General features: G+C 39.7%; 1 protein-coding gene across 4 annotated transcripts in view; it reads left to right on the top strand.

The window, feature by feature from the left end:
• SERPINB7 (serpin family B member 7) overlaps positions 1–17,031 on the top strand; it is a 56,615-nt gene extending 39,584 nt beyond the window's left edge. For all 4 annotated transcript variants that reach the window (XM_072821076.1, XM_072821069.1, XM_072821065.1 and 1 more), the window contains 6 exons: positions 413–463; positions 1,029–1,145; positions 8,470–8,587; positions 12,571–12,713; positions 14,047–14,193; positions 15,865–17,031. In XM_072821076.1, coding sequence (XP_072677177.1) covers positions 413–463; positions 1,029–1,145; positions 8,470–8,587; positions 12,571–12,713; positions 14,047–14,193; positions 15,865–16,263 — 975 coding nt within the window. In that variant the 3' untranslated portion in view covers positions 16,264–17,031. The remainder of the gene's footprint in view (positions 1–412; positions 464–1,028; positions 1,146–8,469; positions 8,588–12,570; positions 12,714–14,046; positions 14,194–15,864) is intronic.
• The last annotated feature ends 257 nt before the right edge of the window (positions 17,032–17,288 follow it).

Genomic DNA, 17,288 nt, shown 5'->3' with positions numbered 1-17,288 from the left:
CTACGTCACCCTTTTATGTCTTGATGCCTACGTATTTAGCCTTAATCTTGCCCACCACGTAGCTAAATAAAATTTCTTATTTGATTCTTTTTGATCCTTGTCTAGGTTTAATCAGTGAGTAACTGTTAAATTGCTCCACCAGAATGAGCAAACCAAAATAACTATTAAGCACAATCCGTTTTGTAGCCATCGATTTATTACCTCTGCCAGCTTGTGGCACTTTCCCCAATGAATAATCTGTGTCCTAACCAAGTCAATAGGGGGGCTGCACCTGTCACGTGTGCCCTGTGTGCTTCCAAATACACACACAAACACAATCATTGACCATGAAGTCTCTTTCTTACTTTATTTTGTGGGGTCCCTTACTGTGGAGCAGGACCTGCTAACTGCTTTCCTTGCTCCCCGTTTGCAGATGCTTCACTTCAACACAGCGTCAGGATGGGGAAGCTCTTCTAACACTCAGGTAAAGACAACATGCCAAAAAAGAATGTGAGACTAAATTTAGAGAAATTACCATCTCACCGATGTAGTTAATTATGCTTAGTGTCCTGTCAAAGCCAAGGGCTATGTCTCACTCAGATTTCCACAGTGTGGCATCTTAAGTACGATTTTTGATAATTTATCTTGTTAATTATTAATTTACCAATATTTGTGTGTGTGTGTTGGTCAGATTTTGGCAAGATAGTGTGGCACTACATGTTTTGCTTTTATCCTTTGATATTCACAGCCAATTTATACTGGTAAAATGAACTATTTAGTATACATACAAGGCAAATTGATTATCTGCTGTTAACAATTTTGTTCTAAGGTTAATTATTTTGGTAAAATTTTTAATTAATGTTGATTACAGATACTATTATGAGAAAGGGCCAGAAATTGTAAATATAGGTAGCATTGCTGCTTTTACAAGCATCATAATTTTTCAATTCTTTTCTGGTATAATATACATGTTTTATTTCTTGTGTAAGTAAGAGTGCGGTTATATTTGCAGTCCTGTAATACATTTTTATGAATCTTTTTAATAACAGCCAGGACTTCAATCTCAGCTGAAAAGAGTCCTCTCTGATATAAACACGTCCCATAGGTATTACGAGCTCAGCATTGTCAATGGTCTTTTTGCAGAAAAAGTGTTTGACTTTCATAAGGTAAGTGTGGCCTCCCGCATCATAGGTGATTTCTTCTCTGGACACTAGTCTCGTTCAATCCATTGTCTGCAGAGGGACTTGTGTCTTTCTAGGGAGCCTTACAATGGAGTTTTTTTTTTTTTTAGAATTTCTTTTTTTTTTATAGCTGCTAATGATGTTCCCAGATGTCTTCGAAATTTCATCACTCTGTTTTCAGAGTGCAGTTCACTTGAGCCAAGTGATCCCCATACTCAGGGTCAGCAGACTGCGAGGCTCCAAACCCCAAGACACCCTGTCCTCTGGCGGTGATGCGGAGCTGTAACCGGGTGGGAGGAACAAGCAACCCATTTAGGGTTGTCTGTGGGCAGCAGAGGAAACAGCTTTTCCTCCGAGCTTCGTGTCTCCTGGGATGGCTGTGGATCCCCAGGCTGTGTCCCCCTCCTCTGTTCTCAGCCATGCTTTCATCTGTCCTGCCAACAGTAACGTTGCAGTGAGATCACTGACCCAAGGGCCCCTTGTGTGGGACTTAGGATAAGGCCAGCCAGCAGCAGAGAAGAGGGCGGAAGGCAGAGGATTGGTTCATTCGAGGTCAGCAGGCAGTTTTCGTGTTACTCTGTGGTGTCTGTGTTATCAATGCATTCACCACCCAAAGACCAGTGCGACCCAGACCACACCCTACACGCCACTGGGCTCAACCCACGCTTTAGAGCCACCATCGCTGGGGCGACCAGGCAGGTTAGTACTATTGAAGCAGATGCAAGGGCCATGATTTTCTGGGCGTGCTTCTTCTCCCTTTGAGTTCCCCACTTGTCAGACGACCACAGAGCTTTGCTTCACGACATCTCTGGGCTGATCTCCACTTGCCTCTTGGCCAGCTGTCTGTGTTCCACCCAGCCATTATTGTCTCTCCAGTCACCCACACGGATTCTCTGCCTTCCTACACCACTCCCAAACCCTTTGGCAGCTGGCCAAGTCTGAAGCATGAGGCCACTTTGTGTTTTAATCTTTCCAAAGGAATCCTACCGAAGCTTTACAGGGGCCACCCTCTGTGTTCAGCTGCACATTTTGTGCCTCTTTTCCCACACATGCTGCAGAGTCCCTGAGGGACTGCTAGCTCTTTTAACCTGGAGGGTGATGTGTATGTCATGTTACTATTTATAGCACATTTCCATGTTCCTTTATCTGGCACTCAGTGTGTGCACCCAGCACGGTGAGGGTGACATCCGATCACCAACATGGAAAACAGACACTGCCATTTCTACCGCCCCAAACCTTTATAAACACAGTTAGTTACTCTAAAAACTACTTTGCATTGAAAATGTAACTATTGTCAACTTTCGGTTGTCAGACCAGTGCAAAGATAGATCATCTCCCAAGTATTTTTCCTTTGGTTGTGTAACAGTTTTTTTACTCATATTTGAGTATGGATGAGTCCAATAGAATTGCTGAAGATAATAATAATGTGTGAATTCTCTTTACAAAAAGTATGTAGAAGACCCAACCACCATCTCTGTTACCTTCTCCTCCCTCTTCCCCAAATCTGTGCTACATCTGTCTTGGTTGGTCGGACCTCTGTGAATGGCCATTCCTGCCCCCCAGCTCTGCCATCATTTTGGGTAACTGAAGGTTACCCCAGGGACGCTGAAGAGGACACCCAGCTGTGAGCACAGTCACAGTGCTCACAGTGACCCTCCCTCTATACCACTACAGTAGCAAATGCCCAAGCCACACCCTGAAACTCATCAACACCCAGAACTGTTGCACTCCTGAAATCTACAGCTGGAGTTGCCCTCAGTGGCCACATCATTCCATGCTTCTCGTTCTTTCGTTCTTTCGTTATTTCAGCCCCACCCTACCTGTTCTTCAGCTGCAGCGGGTTATGCAATTTTTTTGATCGCTCTGTCGTCTCTCAACGTATCAGCTCTCTCTTTCCCCCAGCAAAGCCCCATCTGGATCAGTCCCATGACTTCCCCCAGCAGCTGTTCCTTGGCCACCCACTACCCAACACTTGTGCTATGTGTGTGTCTGTGTGTGCTCACCAGCATGATGCCACGGGCTCCCAGCCCCGCTAGGTGTTCTCAGTGCTGCCCAGCAGTCAGCTGGGTGCTCAGTAATTTCTTTCTCTCATTCCTCCCAACACTTACTGAAAGCTCTTCTGCCTCTCTCAGTTTCCCAACAAACCCTTGTGGCCACCATCAGTTTCAACTAGTTCTGTGCCATGAGCTCTAGATCTCTGATGCGTTAGATCCATCCGGTTGGTCCTGGGGCAGGAGAAGGGCCCAGGGCTGTGGGAACCCAGGTGAGGACCAGGAGCCATGGGATTTGGTGGAAATGTCCATGGGTTTTCTTCAGCACACATCCTGTCTCCGCTGGTCATCACAATTACGACAGCAACAGGGTGTCAACCACGGCCTTCCGGTGTGTGGGTGGATGTCTGGGTCATCTGGGATAGCCCGAGACCTCAGGGTGACACCCCTGTGCTCCTCAGAACTGCTGCTCTGGGCTCCACGGGTGACTAGCCAGTGGAAGGGACCACCTGCACACTCACTGCTGTCTGCCTGGCCAAGATCAAACACTTGACTCGGTCCTAATTTTACAATCATTTGTCGTCTTCACCTCAAAAATAGACTTTCCATACTTGGCACAAGCACCTTTAAATTTCAAACTTTTTTTTTTATATATTTTTTAAATTTTTATTTATTTATGATAGTCACACACACACAGAAAGAGAGAGAGAGAGAGAGGCAGAGACACAGGCAGAGGGAGAAGCAGGCTCCATGCACCGGGAGCCCGACGTGGGATTCGATCCCGGGTCTCCAGGATCGCGCCCTGGGCCAAAGGCAGGCGCCAAACCACTGCGCCAACCCAGGGATCCCCAAACTTTTTTTTTTTTCAAAGATTTTATTTATTTATTAATGAGAGAGAGAGCGAGCGAGCAGCAGAGACACAGGCAGAGGGAGAAGCAGGCTCCATGCAGGGAGCTGGACATGGGATTCAATCCCTGGTCTCCAGGATCAGGCCCCCAGGCTGTAGGTGGCGCTAAACCCCTGAGCCACCTGGGCTGCCCCCCCCCCTTTTTAAAAATAGGAATTTACTTTAGTACTTAAGTGAAAATACATGTTGTAATATACATAGGATAAATATTTTAGTTCTGGATGGGCAATTTGATCTTAAAATTAATGGAAGAATTTTAAAGAGACACAGTGTGGCTCTTTCTTAACAATGAATATATGATAGAAGTTCATGGAACAGACTGTATATAGAGAAAAAACCTAGACTTGTGTTGTTTTGTATTCCAGCTTCTCTTCTATAGGTAGAAGCACATTCACCACAGAATAATGTATTTTCTTATTTAAGCAATATGTTCCCATCTCCACTTGTCTTCTACTTGACAAAGAAAACAGAGACCATCATGGGTGATCCATATCCCAACTCACACCCGGCTCCCTTTCCTCTTTCCCTTCATTTTCAGGGGGAACACTGTTTAATGGATAATTTTTCCATTTCTTCTTGCCACCTCACTCCCCACCCAAGTTTCTTGGTGATATGTTTCCATCAGTATTTTTCCTGAACTTCTGTGACTCTACTGTCTTCGCATATAAATGTGCTCCAGAGACAAATCTTCTAAAATTTTCTCTCCTTTTTTTTTAAAGTTACCCCATGATTCTCTTCCCATTTTTGTGTTTCTCAGTCTGACAATCTAAACTTGAAAAATCAAATTTCTTCAGAGTGGTAAATCTAGTCAGGATCCATTTTTTTCACCCTCTCTCACTACTCTAGCTATTGCACACTTGCTTCTACCTTCTACATTCTCCTGAAGCTGCTCTTACCAAGGTGACTGATGGCTTCCAGTGGACACCAAGCTATGGGCACCTCGCAGTTTTGGTCTTACCTGCCTCTTTAGTATTCAACACTATTGGAGCTCCCTGAAACTTTCCCCTCTCATAGTTTCTATGGCATTGATTTCTCCTGGTTTTCTACCTTCTTCTTCATCTCATTTTCCTTTGTTTATCTTTATTCCTTCACTTATCTCTGAAATACTGGTGTTCTTTAGGGTTCTGCTATCAGACCTCTAACACTTTGAGTCTACTCTTTTACCCGGGAAGAGGTGATCAACTTGAAAGTGTGTAGTTCCTTGACTCTGTCCTCCATACCTCCACAGTTCTCTGTGGCTGTATGATGAATCATTCCTCACCCTGAGTGCTATGCTCATCTCTCTACCTGGCTACTACAAATCCTCAGGGTCTATGGATTCTTCAGCACACCATCTCTCCTGTCCCCACATATTCTCCAACCCCTGGGTTCTCTTTCAGTGAATGACTTACCAAGTATTTTGATCAACTCTGACTTTTCCCTTTCCTGGAGCTTCATAGTGCATCAGTGAAGAAGACCTAAGAGGTTTTCCTTCTACTTTCAAAAGAAAAGTTATTTTGAAATAATTTCTTTTTTTTAAAAGATTTTATTTATTTATTCATGAGAGACACACAGAGAGGAGAGGCAGAGACACAGGCAGAGGGAGAAGCAGGCTCCATGCAGGGACCCCGAAGTGGGACTCGATCCCAGATCCCGGGATCACACTCTGAGCAAAAGGCAGATGCTCAATCACTGAGCCACCCAGGCGTCCCTTGAAATAATTTCAAACTCACACAGAAGTTGCAAGTATTGTAGAAAGAACATTCCCCCCCTGAACCATTTGAGATGCTTTATCATATTTGAATAGTTTCATGTAATTCCTACAAAAAATGATATTCTTCTACATAATCACGATACAACCATCAAGATCAGGAAGTTAACAATTTACATTAGTATCAGCTTATCTTTTAATCCTTTTGAGTTTTACCAGTCAGCCCAACATCATCCCCTCATAGCAAAGGATTTAGTCAGAGTCATGCACTATATTCTGTTGTTGACTCACTTTTAGTCTCCTTCAATTTGGAACATTTCATAGCCTGTTTTGACTTTCATGATCTCGACACTTTTGATGATATTCACAGTGTCCAGTTTTAGGCCAGTTATATTTTAGAATGCCCTTCAGTGTGGGTTTGTTTGGTGTTTCTTCATAATTAGAGTTCCATTTTTCCCCAGTTTGACTGAAATATGATTGATATGTAATATTGTATAAGTTTAAAGCGTATGGCATGTTGATTTGATACACTTATATATTGTGCAAGGATTATTGCCATAACATTAGCTAACACTTGCACCAGATTTGATGGAAACATCCAGTGTTTTGTTTTATTGTGTTATCCCTATTGCACACCAGCAGGATTCTGATTTATCCCATTGCTTGTCCTGCCATCTTTGATTATGTGATTACACAGATATCTGCTGGGTTTCACTGTTGTGAAGTTCCTCCTTTTCCCCTGTTGTTAAGTATTTTGTAGGGAATTGCTTTCAGGCTGTGTAAATATCTCATTCTTGAGAAAACGTATTTATTTATTTGTTTGTTTATTTATAGCAATATGGACCCATGGTGTCTTTTGTTTTAGCCAAAAGGTTATAATCCATCATATTATTTTCATGCTCAAATTATTTCTTCTATTGGCATCTGTGTTTTTTTGATAGGCCCCCTTCATTTGAGCACTCTCTGGCACCATGAGATGTTCTAATCTCATCTTCTTTTCCTGTTTTAGTCCTAGAATCAGCCATTTCTCCAAGAGCTTTAGTTCTTTTTAAGGAAGATACATGCATATATTAAATGCGTGTTCATCTCTTTACTTGTATCTAATGAAACTCACGAGTTCCTATTGGTATCACCAATTTCCATTAATACACCACAGGGTTCATTTTTTTTGTTTTCTGTCTTCCTATGTTTGTTTATCTCCCTTCTCTAATAGTGAGAAGTCTGGCTGACATTATTCTTATATATTTACTTGTTTGATCCACCTCCTTCTATGTAACCAATCTCCTATCACTGATGTTGTTGCCCCTCCCAGTGTGAAAACACCTTCTTCATCCCATGAGAGATCTGCCCCTCCATGTTAGGCTGTTTCTCCACGAGAATACTTCCTCCCTCCACTTAATCCCCCACACCCCATGGTGAGCTGCCTACCACAGAGATGTCACTCTCACTTTTTTGTGCTTTGACACCCTACATGGATGCCCATCTCACACTATTTAAAATCTAATATCTGCCTAAGGACTCCCCTCCTCAGGGATGCCTCAGGACTCTGCCTGAACTTGAATTCCAGAGCTGGGCTTCCCTGACAAGGCAATGTGTTCTTCATCTGGTTTGGCCACTAAAACTTTGTGCTGAATGGCTCCTCACTGTGATGGGGCTATGCCATCCAGCCCTGCCACAGTGGTCCTCCCCATCCTGAGATGTATACCTATCTAGATTTGCCCCTCCTTATGGCTTTGAGTCTGAATGGTTCAAGAAGGAAATGGAAGGGTAGGGGATAAGAAAAGAGCTAGTTCCACTTTCTAGTGCATTTCTAACATTTGTCTTGTCTTCCCCATGACCCTGGAAATTGCTAGTGCCTCGGTTCAGGACCTCTTTACACCCTTCAGGATAAACTATAAGGACACTTTAACAAGTCCTTCTATTTCCAATCAGTTTTATTTTCTGTGCTGATTTCAGAGTCCCCTTTATGAAATGTACATTTAAATATTATTCCTCTGTTTAAATACTTTAAATAACTTACTCTAAAATAAAATGAAACCTCCTTGTCAAAGGCAATAAGACACTCTCGCTCTTCCTCTGCCCTGGCTCCATTTCCACCTTCTACACATGTTTCCATCAGCACAAATTCCTGTTGGTCTTCTGAGTGTGCAAAGATCCTCTTACTCCTCTGAGGGTACTATTGCTTGGAGTGCTCACCTTTTCTGCTTGTTCTCATCAGCTTGACTTCTTTTCTTCTTTCTTTTTTTTTTTTTTTTTTATCTTTCTTTCAAGTGCAGGCAAAGTCCAGGGGCTTGAGCTTCTTTTTTTAAGTACAAGAAGTAGCCTGAAAGCCTTCTTAATGTTTTCAGTAGGAAGGGGGTGACAAAAGCAAGAAAGATAAGCTAAGACACTGTTGAAGTATTTATAGTGAGAAAGCAGTGGTAAAGCCAAGGGAGTGGTCTTTAGATGTAATCCTAACCAGCCTCCCCCTAATAAACATAAGTTCAAATAGCATGCTTGCTGTGCAAATTCAGTTTCAGGTTCTCCAGCTCCTGTCTTAGCCATGTTTTCATATTTCTAGTCATATTTCCTCATCTTTGAGTGAGGAATGAGTCTTTGAGTTAGATGGTGGAAATGAAGAGATGAGTTCAAAAACAGATTTCTTATATGCTTAGTTGATAGTGATTTATGACTATAAGAACTGTGTATTACTTATAGAACTGTAATTATTTATATTTATAGGACTATATTGAGTGTGCTGAAAAATTATACAATGCCAAAGTGGAACGAGTTGACTTTACAAATGATGTAGAAGATACCAGATATAAAATTAATAAATGGGTTGAAAATGAGACACATGGTGAGTGCAACCCTATTTTTCTATAAGATTTGTCAGTGATATGTGAATACTAACAATAGTCAAGTTTAAAGCTGGAAGTTTTGGGGCACCTAGGTGGCTCAGTCTGTCAAGTGTCTGTCTTTGGCTCAGGTCATGATCCCAGGGTCCTGGCATAGAGCCGCAAGTCCTACTCCCTGCTCAGGGGGCGCCTGCTTCCCCCTCTCTCTTTGCCCCTCCCCACCTGCTACTGTTCTCTTACACTTGCTGTCTTTCTCTCAAATAAATAGATAAAAAATCTTTAAAAAATACAGCTGGAAGTCTTTTGTAAGATATGCAAGGAACAGTTCCTCCTAATCCAAAGTAATGGTTGCTATTATTGAATATTGCTTGAGCACTGTTGGTGGGAAGACACATTGGTGCAGCCACTATGGAAAACAGTATGGAGGTTCTTCAGAAAATTAAAAACAGAATTATCAATATGCTCCAGGAATTCCACTACTGGATATTTATCCAGAGAAAATGAAAACATTTATTTGAAAAAAAAAATATATGCCTGTGGCTATTGCCCCATTATTTCCAGTAGCCAAGATGTAGAAGCAACCCATATGTTTATTAATAGATTAGTGGATAAAGAAGATATATATATCTTGATATAGATAGATAGATAGATAGATAGATAGATAGATAGAAAGGAATATTACTAAGCCATAAAAAGAATGAAATCTTACCATTTACAGCAACATGGACAGACCTAGAAGGTATAATGCTAAGTGAAATAAGACAGAGAAACACAGATATTATGATTTCATTCATATGTGGAATTTAAGAAACAAAACAAAGAAAAAAAAGATACAAACAAAAAACTGACTTAAATGCAGAGAAAGCAGGTGGTTGTTATCAAAGGGGAGGTGGGGGGGAGTTGAAATAGGTGGAGGGGATTAACAGTACATTTACTTCGATGACCACTGAGTAATGTATGGAACTGTTGGATCATTATGTTGTACACCTAAAACTAATATAATAGTGTATGTTAACTGTACTTCAACTAAAAAAATAGAGTGGCACTTACCAGGGTCTGGGGGCTGGTGCATGAAGGAGAGTTATCCTATGCATTTAGAGTTTCAGTTTTTCGAGATGAAATAAGTTCTGAAGGTGTGATACACAGCAAGGCATATATAGTTAATACAACTGACCTGTTAAGATGGTAAATATGCTATATGTTTTTTAATCACATTGAAAAATGGGAAGCAAAAATTCCTCACAATTTTAGCACCTCAGTAAATCTCAGTTTCCTTTTCCCATTTTCTTTATTTTTAATTTATTTTTATTTATTTATGATAGAGAGAGAGAGAGAGAGGGAGAGAGACAGGCAGAGGAGAGGGAGAAGCAGGCTCCATGCCAGGAGCCCGATGCGGGACTCGATCCTGGGACTCCAGGATCGCGCCCTGGGCCAAAGGCAGGCGCGAAACCGCTGAGCCACCCAGGGATCCCCCCTTTTCCCATTTTTTATTCTAGTCCTTGACCTCATGCACATAAGTTGACCTAGTTATGTTTGTAGCCTATGTTCACATCTATGTCTAGATTTTTTTCTTCATACTCTAACTCCCACATTTTTACAGACTACTTTGAAATTTTCATGACCATCTAATTGCATAGAACAAGTATGAAATAAAGAATGTAAACATATCCTCAGTAGCTTTTTATATATATTATAAGGTGGAATGATTTGGGAGGTATTGGTTAAATAAAATATATTATTAAATAAAAAAGAATTGCTTTCATATTTGTCCACAATGTGGTTCTGAGTATCTTAATAATCTGCATACTTTATACTTTTCAGAAATCTTATCTATTACATTATCTCATTGGATTGGGAAACAATCCTATGAAACAAATATTGACTTCATTATGACCATTTCATCCATTAGTGACAAGCTGAAATAATTTACCCAGTTATCCTCAATATCTTATACCTATGTAGTGAACAAAGACTAGAAGACTATAGAACGTTATTTTCAGTGACCACACCATAATGTTTCATTATAATGATCAATCCAGTATCTTGCTGTTTTTTCTTAAGGAAGTTTATTGAACTTATGACATCCTACTATATGTGAAATATATTTTTATATCATTGCTTCTTCTAAAAGATGCATAGTTTATCTTTCATTTTAAAAGCCTCTTCATTTATCAAAATATTATTTGTGGCAAAGGTAGTACCTTTCATGAAAAATACATTGCTTTATTGGTAAGTGTCTTTCATACATCTAAAAACCGATTTCCAGTTGATGTTCTGCTTGAGTCAAAACAGATACGGTATTTTATAATCAACTGATTATAAGCCTGGCCATTTCTTTACTTAAGGCTTGATCCGGATTTATACTCAGAACAATATACCTGTATTTGCTGAGTCTGGTTCTGTCTCAAAAATATGAAACATGTGACTTGCATTCTTAAAAGGTAAACATTCAACATACTACAACTGGGAACAAGAATACAGTGTCTCAATTTCCTTTTGTTCATTCATCATTACCTCAGTAGGGGATTACTTTGACCATTAGCCACCACAAGTTTCAAATACACTATTCACAAACTGACACTGTGCCATTGCTTTTCCCAATAACTGAATGGAATTCTATTTAGTGTGTATTTTTTAAGGGTATCAGATTGATAACACCTTTTTCCATCTGGACCAGTTATTTATTTCTATTCCTTCTTTTTTCACGCAAATATATCTTAAAATTATTCTTAGTTTGATAAGCATTTGTTCTCAATACTCATTTGGGGGGAACACTTCAAAATGCTGCCAACATACCAACAAACTCACCCAGGTCTTATCACCCCTTCCCCATCCTCCACACATACCAGGGCAGTCCTTTTGAAAGAGAAATCTGACCCATCATGACGGCGTTCTTTCTTATTTTACAATGAATCCTGAATAATCATTTTCCATTGCTTTCAGGATAATCCAAAGTTACCACCAGACATGTAGGCTCTTCATTATTTGGTCACTGACTGTAACCTTTCCAACCACTACTTTCCCTAATACATCAGAATGAGTTAGGATTTTCCCAAATACGCTGTGCTCTTCCAGGCTTCCGTGTGTTTAAATAGACAGCCTCTACTATATGCAGCTTCTCTCTGCCTCCCCTTGGCCCTCAGCTCCAGCAGAAGGTCAAGCCAGAGATGGGAGCCCCTAATCTGTGCTCTCACAGCACCCTGAGCACATGGCTGCAGTACCAGTGTGTATGGCTGTTTGGTTGTTGCCTCCCCTGTGCTGGACTGTGAACAAGGACGGTGCCTTTCATGGTTATGATTCAAGTATCAAGAGTAGGTTTGACATCCAGCAAAAATCTTAATGTAGAATGAAAGAAGTAATTAGCCCAACAGAATGGAGTTGAATTATATTTGGAGGGCTGTGATCTCATTGGGGCAGTAAAGGTAGTTTGGTGCTTACCAGCAAGGAGGGCCCTTGGGGAATTGTCTTTCTGGGTTGGAATCCTTTTGCCGTAACTTTCTTGTTATATGTTGTATAAATTATTCTATCTCTCTGTGTTCCATCTTCTTCAACAAGAAGTGAAAACAATAATAGTGCCTGCCTCATAGAGATTTTGTGAGGATTAAACCAAATATTGTACATAAAGTGTTCAGAGAGTACTGGATGGAGTGATTGTTCATAGATTATTACTAATATCGTTGTTATTATTAGAATTATGTCATAAGGAAAATATCATGTTCAGCTTGTCTTTTTTTTTTTTAATTACATTAATGGGGTGCCTGGGTGGCTTAGTCAATGGAGCATCTGCTTGTTGATTTTGGCTCAGGTTGTGATCTCAGAGTGGTGAGATCCATACTCAGTGAGGAGTCTGTTTGAGATTCTCTTTCCCTCTGCCTCTACCCCTCCCCCTGCTCTGCCTCTCTCTCAAATAAATAAGTCTAAAAATATAAAACATAAAAATTACATTAAAAATTAACATTTTTTTTCTCCATTTATTTTTCCAAAGGTAAAATCAGGAATGTCTTTCAAGAAGATGGCATAAGCTCCTCTGCTGTAATGGTGCTGGTGAATGCCGTGTACTTCAAAGGCAAGTGGGAGTTGGCTTTCAGCAAGAATGAAACCTTAAATTGTCATTTCAAATCTCCCAAGGTATGGAAATATTTTTAATTTAAGAAGTGGTTTTTTTTTTTTTGCCAATAGTATTCCTTTGCAGAAATTATGGTATTTATATAGACAAATGAAAGATTCCTCATTTCTTTACTTATTTCTTCTACTGCTTACCAGTGCTTTATGGTGAATTGCTTATAATACAACCTATTTTCCTGATAATGCAGGAAGTGTCCCATAAGTCAATATTTCTTAAATACATTCAAATTTGAGAAAAGTAATAAAGTAATAAAATATGGATTCATTTAAAAATATTCTAATATTTGGATGCCTATGTCATCAACTTGAAAATATGACAAAAGTGTGCTTTTAGTTTTTTGTAATTCTAACTGTGGGGTGGATAGTTCCAGTCATTTAATATCAATGATTTTCCTGAGGCAAAGCAAGGATGTGTGTCCTTTTACAAAGGAAGAAGTTATGTTTAGTAAAGTTACACATTTCCAAGTGTCAGTCTTAACCAACTTTTATAAAACATATATTCTTGTGTGTGTGTGTGTGTGTGTGCGTGTGTTTGTGTGGTTACCAATTTGTACACAGTAATCTAATAGTAGAAACATCAAAGGCTTTGGAGTCAAGTTAACTCAAGCACTATAGACCTTCTTATTTTCACAAATGAGGTGATTCCACTAATTGATCTCAAAAGTTTCTTTCAATCGCTCAGCCTTTTGAGGCAGAGAAACTCAGGTTAGCTTTTAAAATTAGTTTTATTTATTGAAATATTCTTCCTGCATTTTTCCACAACAGAAATTTGAGATGTAGGAGTGCTGAGAGCTGGTGGAAATAAAAGATCACTGAATGAGTGATAAATATTACTATGAATACTCTAGATATTTTTCTTTCATCAGAAGTAAAATACAGACAGTACTATCCAAATCACACAATTTAAGAATGAAGTCTTATAAAAATAAAAAAAAAATCTATGGTGGTCATTTTAAATAATAATGGCATTTAATGATTATTCATTACTTATTATATAAACATTTTCAAGTAAAACACTAAGTGCAAAGCAGTGTACCAAGTGCTAGGTATATTAACTCATGTAATCTTTTCAACAGTTCTATGCAGTAGAGATTAGTTTTACCCTCATTATACTGGTGAAGAAATAGAGGCACAGAGAAGTGAAGTAACTTGCCCAAAGTTACACAGCTGGGAGTTTTAAACTCAGGCAGTTAATCTCAAAGTCTGAGCTGTGAACCACTGCTTGGCAGCAGGTCAGGAAAAATCTACAGGAACAACCAAAAATTGAAGCATCATTTTCATTGTATAAATGAAATAAGGAGGGCTTATAAAAGTTTTTTTGCGGCTTGACTTTCAGTGTCCTGGGAAAGCAGTCTCCATGATGCATCAAGAACGGAAGTTCAATTTGTCTGTCATTAGAGACCCACCCATGCAGGTTCTTGAGCTCAAGTATCATGGTGGCATAAGCATGTACATAATGCTGCCTGAGAATGACCTATCCCAAGTAAGTTGCTACTACCACTTTCACCACTGGGGAATTAGGAGATTTTTAGGATGTTATTGATTGTGTTTTTATGCATCCACTTAAAAATTTCAGGTTGTAAGAATTCTTGCATTACAATTTTCATTTAGTTTCATTGTAATTGTGTTTTTTGACATGAACAGCAAGAGGAATGTCATAACGTTGCTATTGATAAATCTAAAGTAACAATATAAAATATTGGTACTCATATTAGGTCAATAATTCATTTGAGGGACGCCTGGGTGGCTCAGTGGTTGAGTGTCTACTTTCGGCTCAGGGCAGGATCTGGGGTTCCTGGGATTGAGTCCCTCATTGGGCTCCCCACAGGGAGCCTGCTTCTCCCTCTGCCTATGTCTCTGCCTCTTTCTCTGTGTCTTTCATGAATAAATAAATAAAATCTTAAAAAATAATTCACTTGATAATCTTTATCACAATTAGATTTTGATTCCAAATAATCCACAGTAGTAGAAAAAGTAGCCCATATAAAACAAACAGCAGATAACTCAAAAGATAGATTTGTTCTTTTACTCATTGTCTACTTTTTTCTTTTCCATAATAGATTTTCCTAAAGATGTTTGGGTCAGTTTAGTATAAATCTATATTCCTACATTATCCTACAGACCTATATAACCCTATGTAACTAAATAATGGGGATTTGGCTTTATGGTGAGTTAAATGAGGAAAAATTCGAATCCAGAATGAGAAATTGTTATAGATTAACTATAAACTGGATCACTTACATGCATAAAATTTAAATTAGACAAAATTTTATTATATAAATTTAGATCCTTGATAAGGATAGCTCTGAAAAGCTCTTTAGGATTCTAGTGAGACTGAATTTGAGAACAGGTATCTACCTATAAGATTTGTAAATAATGTGCATGAAAAATCTTCCCTGTATAAGTCTGGACTAGTCTCTCTGATCAATTGTCAGTATTCAGGAGTTGGTGAGCTCCACTTGTGAATTGTTTGGGGCAGCAGTGGTGCTGGAAAGAGAGCCATGGGCTCCTAGCTGTGTAACTGAGGTGCCCAGCCAGGCAATTCAGCACATTTTCTTACAGTGTCTTGAGTTTCACTTGTTGCATGTGTTGAGTAGGAGAGTTGACTTGGACCCAAGCCCCCCAGATGGTGTAGGTAATTGTACTGGAAGGTACAGATCACCTAAATAAACCCTGGAGGCTAGACCTCTGGGCTCCTTGCCGTGGGCCCCCTGGGGTTCCATTGGCTATTCCTGCAAGCTATGTAAACATTACCATTTCCTATTACTTTCATGATGGAAAATGGTCAAGAAACACTGGCTTACATGACCACTGAGCTCCTTTCTCCCTCTGATGATCCTTGCTACCCTAATTCCTTCACCTGCCCACTGTTCCGCTTTGGCTATATTTATTCATATGCGGACTAGAACAGAAATGCCTCGAAATACAAGTAAGCCACACCTTGTCATAGCAGAGCGAATTAAACATGATTTGTTAAAGAGTGCTTGAACTGTGTTAGTAATTTCCCATTTTCAGACTCCCCCGAACCCACTGACATTCTTACATGCAAATATCCAGGAGAGGATAATTACGGAAAACCATCTATCTTTGTGGTTGGTGTTTTATCTGTCTCTTAAGCATATGGTTCTGAATTGCCTTTTCAATATTCCTGCAGATTGAAAACAGGCTGACCTTTCAGAATCTAATGGAGTGGACCAATCCAAGAAAAATGAGCTCTCAGTATGTTGAGGTGTTTCTTCCTCAATTCAAGATAGAGAAGAATTATGAAATCAAACATCATTTAAGAGCCCTGGGGCTGAAAGACATCTTTGATGAATCCAGAGCTGATCTGTCTGGTATAGCTGCAGGAGGCCGTCTATATGTGTCCAAAATGGTGCACAAGTCCTACATAGAGGTCACTGAGGAGGGTACAGAGGCCACTGCTGCTACAGGAAGTAACATTGTAGAAAAGCAGCTCCCAGAGTCCAGGGTGTTCAGAGCTGATCACCCATTCCTTTTCATCATCAGGAAGAATGACATCATCTTGTTTAGTGGCAAAGTCTCTTGCCCTTGAAAATCCAGTTGGTTTCTATTATAGCAGTCCTTCCCACGTCAAGGAACCACCACAGGAGAATAGATTTGAATGTAATCGAAGCACGTGGTATTTCCTTTGTGTTTCCTTTCTTCTCATATTGATCAGTGGATGATTTTGGAAACTTGACCCTTTATGGTCACCTGATTGGTTGTCCTGACCCTACTTGAACCTTTCTACTACCATGTGCCTCACTCATCTCTAAGTTCTTTCTCTTTTTGCCCCAACTCATTCCTACCATCTTGCCACCCTCCCCTCTCCCGCCCCTATAGCCCCTTGGACCCAGAGCTGGGCATCATGTCTGGGAACAGCTGGTGATGACAAAGCAGTCCTAAAGATTTGTCAGAAACTCTAGTTATCCTGGTTACTCAGTTTCATCATAGATGAGCTTGGAAGGAAGCCCAGCTGCTGGATGTAGGTGTGAGGGATATTCTTTCCCTGCTGACCTAGGAAGACATTAGAAAGCTTCCTTTCACACACCCGATTTGAGATCAGTGTTGAATTTAGATGCCAAAAAATATAGATTTGGGTTTGGGGGACAACTAAAATATTTCATTAATAATTTCAAGTTCATGTCTTTCCATCTTTCCTTGATAGAGACTTTTTTTCCCCTTGGTAGAGACTTAACATGTACATAGTTTTTCAAATATTATGTATCTTTGAACTACTGCCATTTGTTATTTATGGTATATATTTCATGAGCTGTGTGGTTCTCTGTTTATCAGAATAAATAAATACAACACGGCTGTACAGTGTGATTGTTTTTCTCTGACCAATTGTGAAGACACCAGCCTTTCTTTATTTGCCAGGCCAAGCAAAACAGCAATGAATAAAAAGAATATTTTTTAAATATAAATCTGATCTGGTTCAATGTTGCTAATTTGTTACACATGAAAGTTACTTTTACAGATACGTAGACTGATAAGGTAATTTTAAGTACTAAAATTTAAGTTGATTAGGGAAAGGATTTGCATATATGAAAATTTATAGTGAGATGTAAGTAACTT

This window comes from Canis lupus, chromosome 1 (genome assembly GCF_048164855.1).
Source record: "Canis lupus baileyi chromosome 1, mCanLup2.hap1, whole genome shotgun sequence".
Lineage (NCBI taxonomy): Eukaryota > Metazoa > Chordata > Mammalia > Carnivora > Canidae > Canis > Canis lupus.
This window is presented reverse-complemented; position numbering and strand designations above follow the sequence as displayed.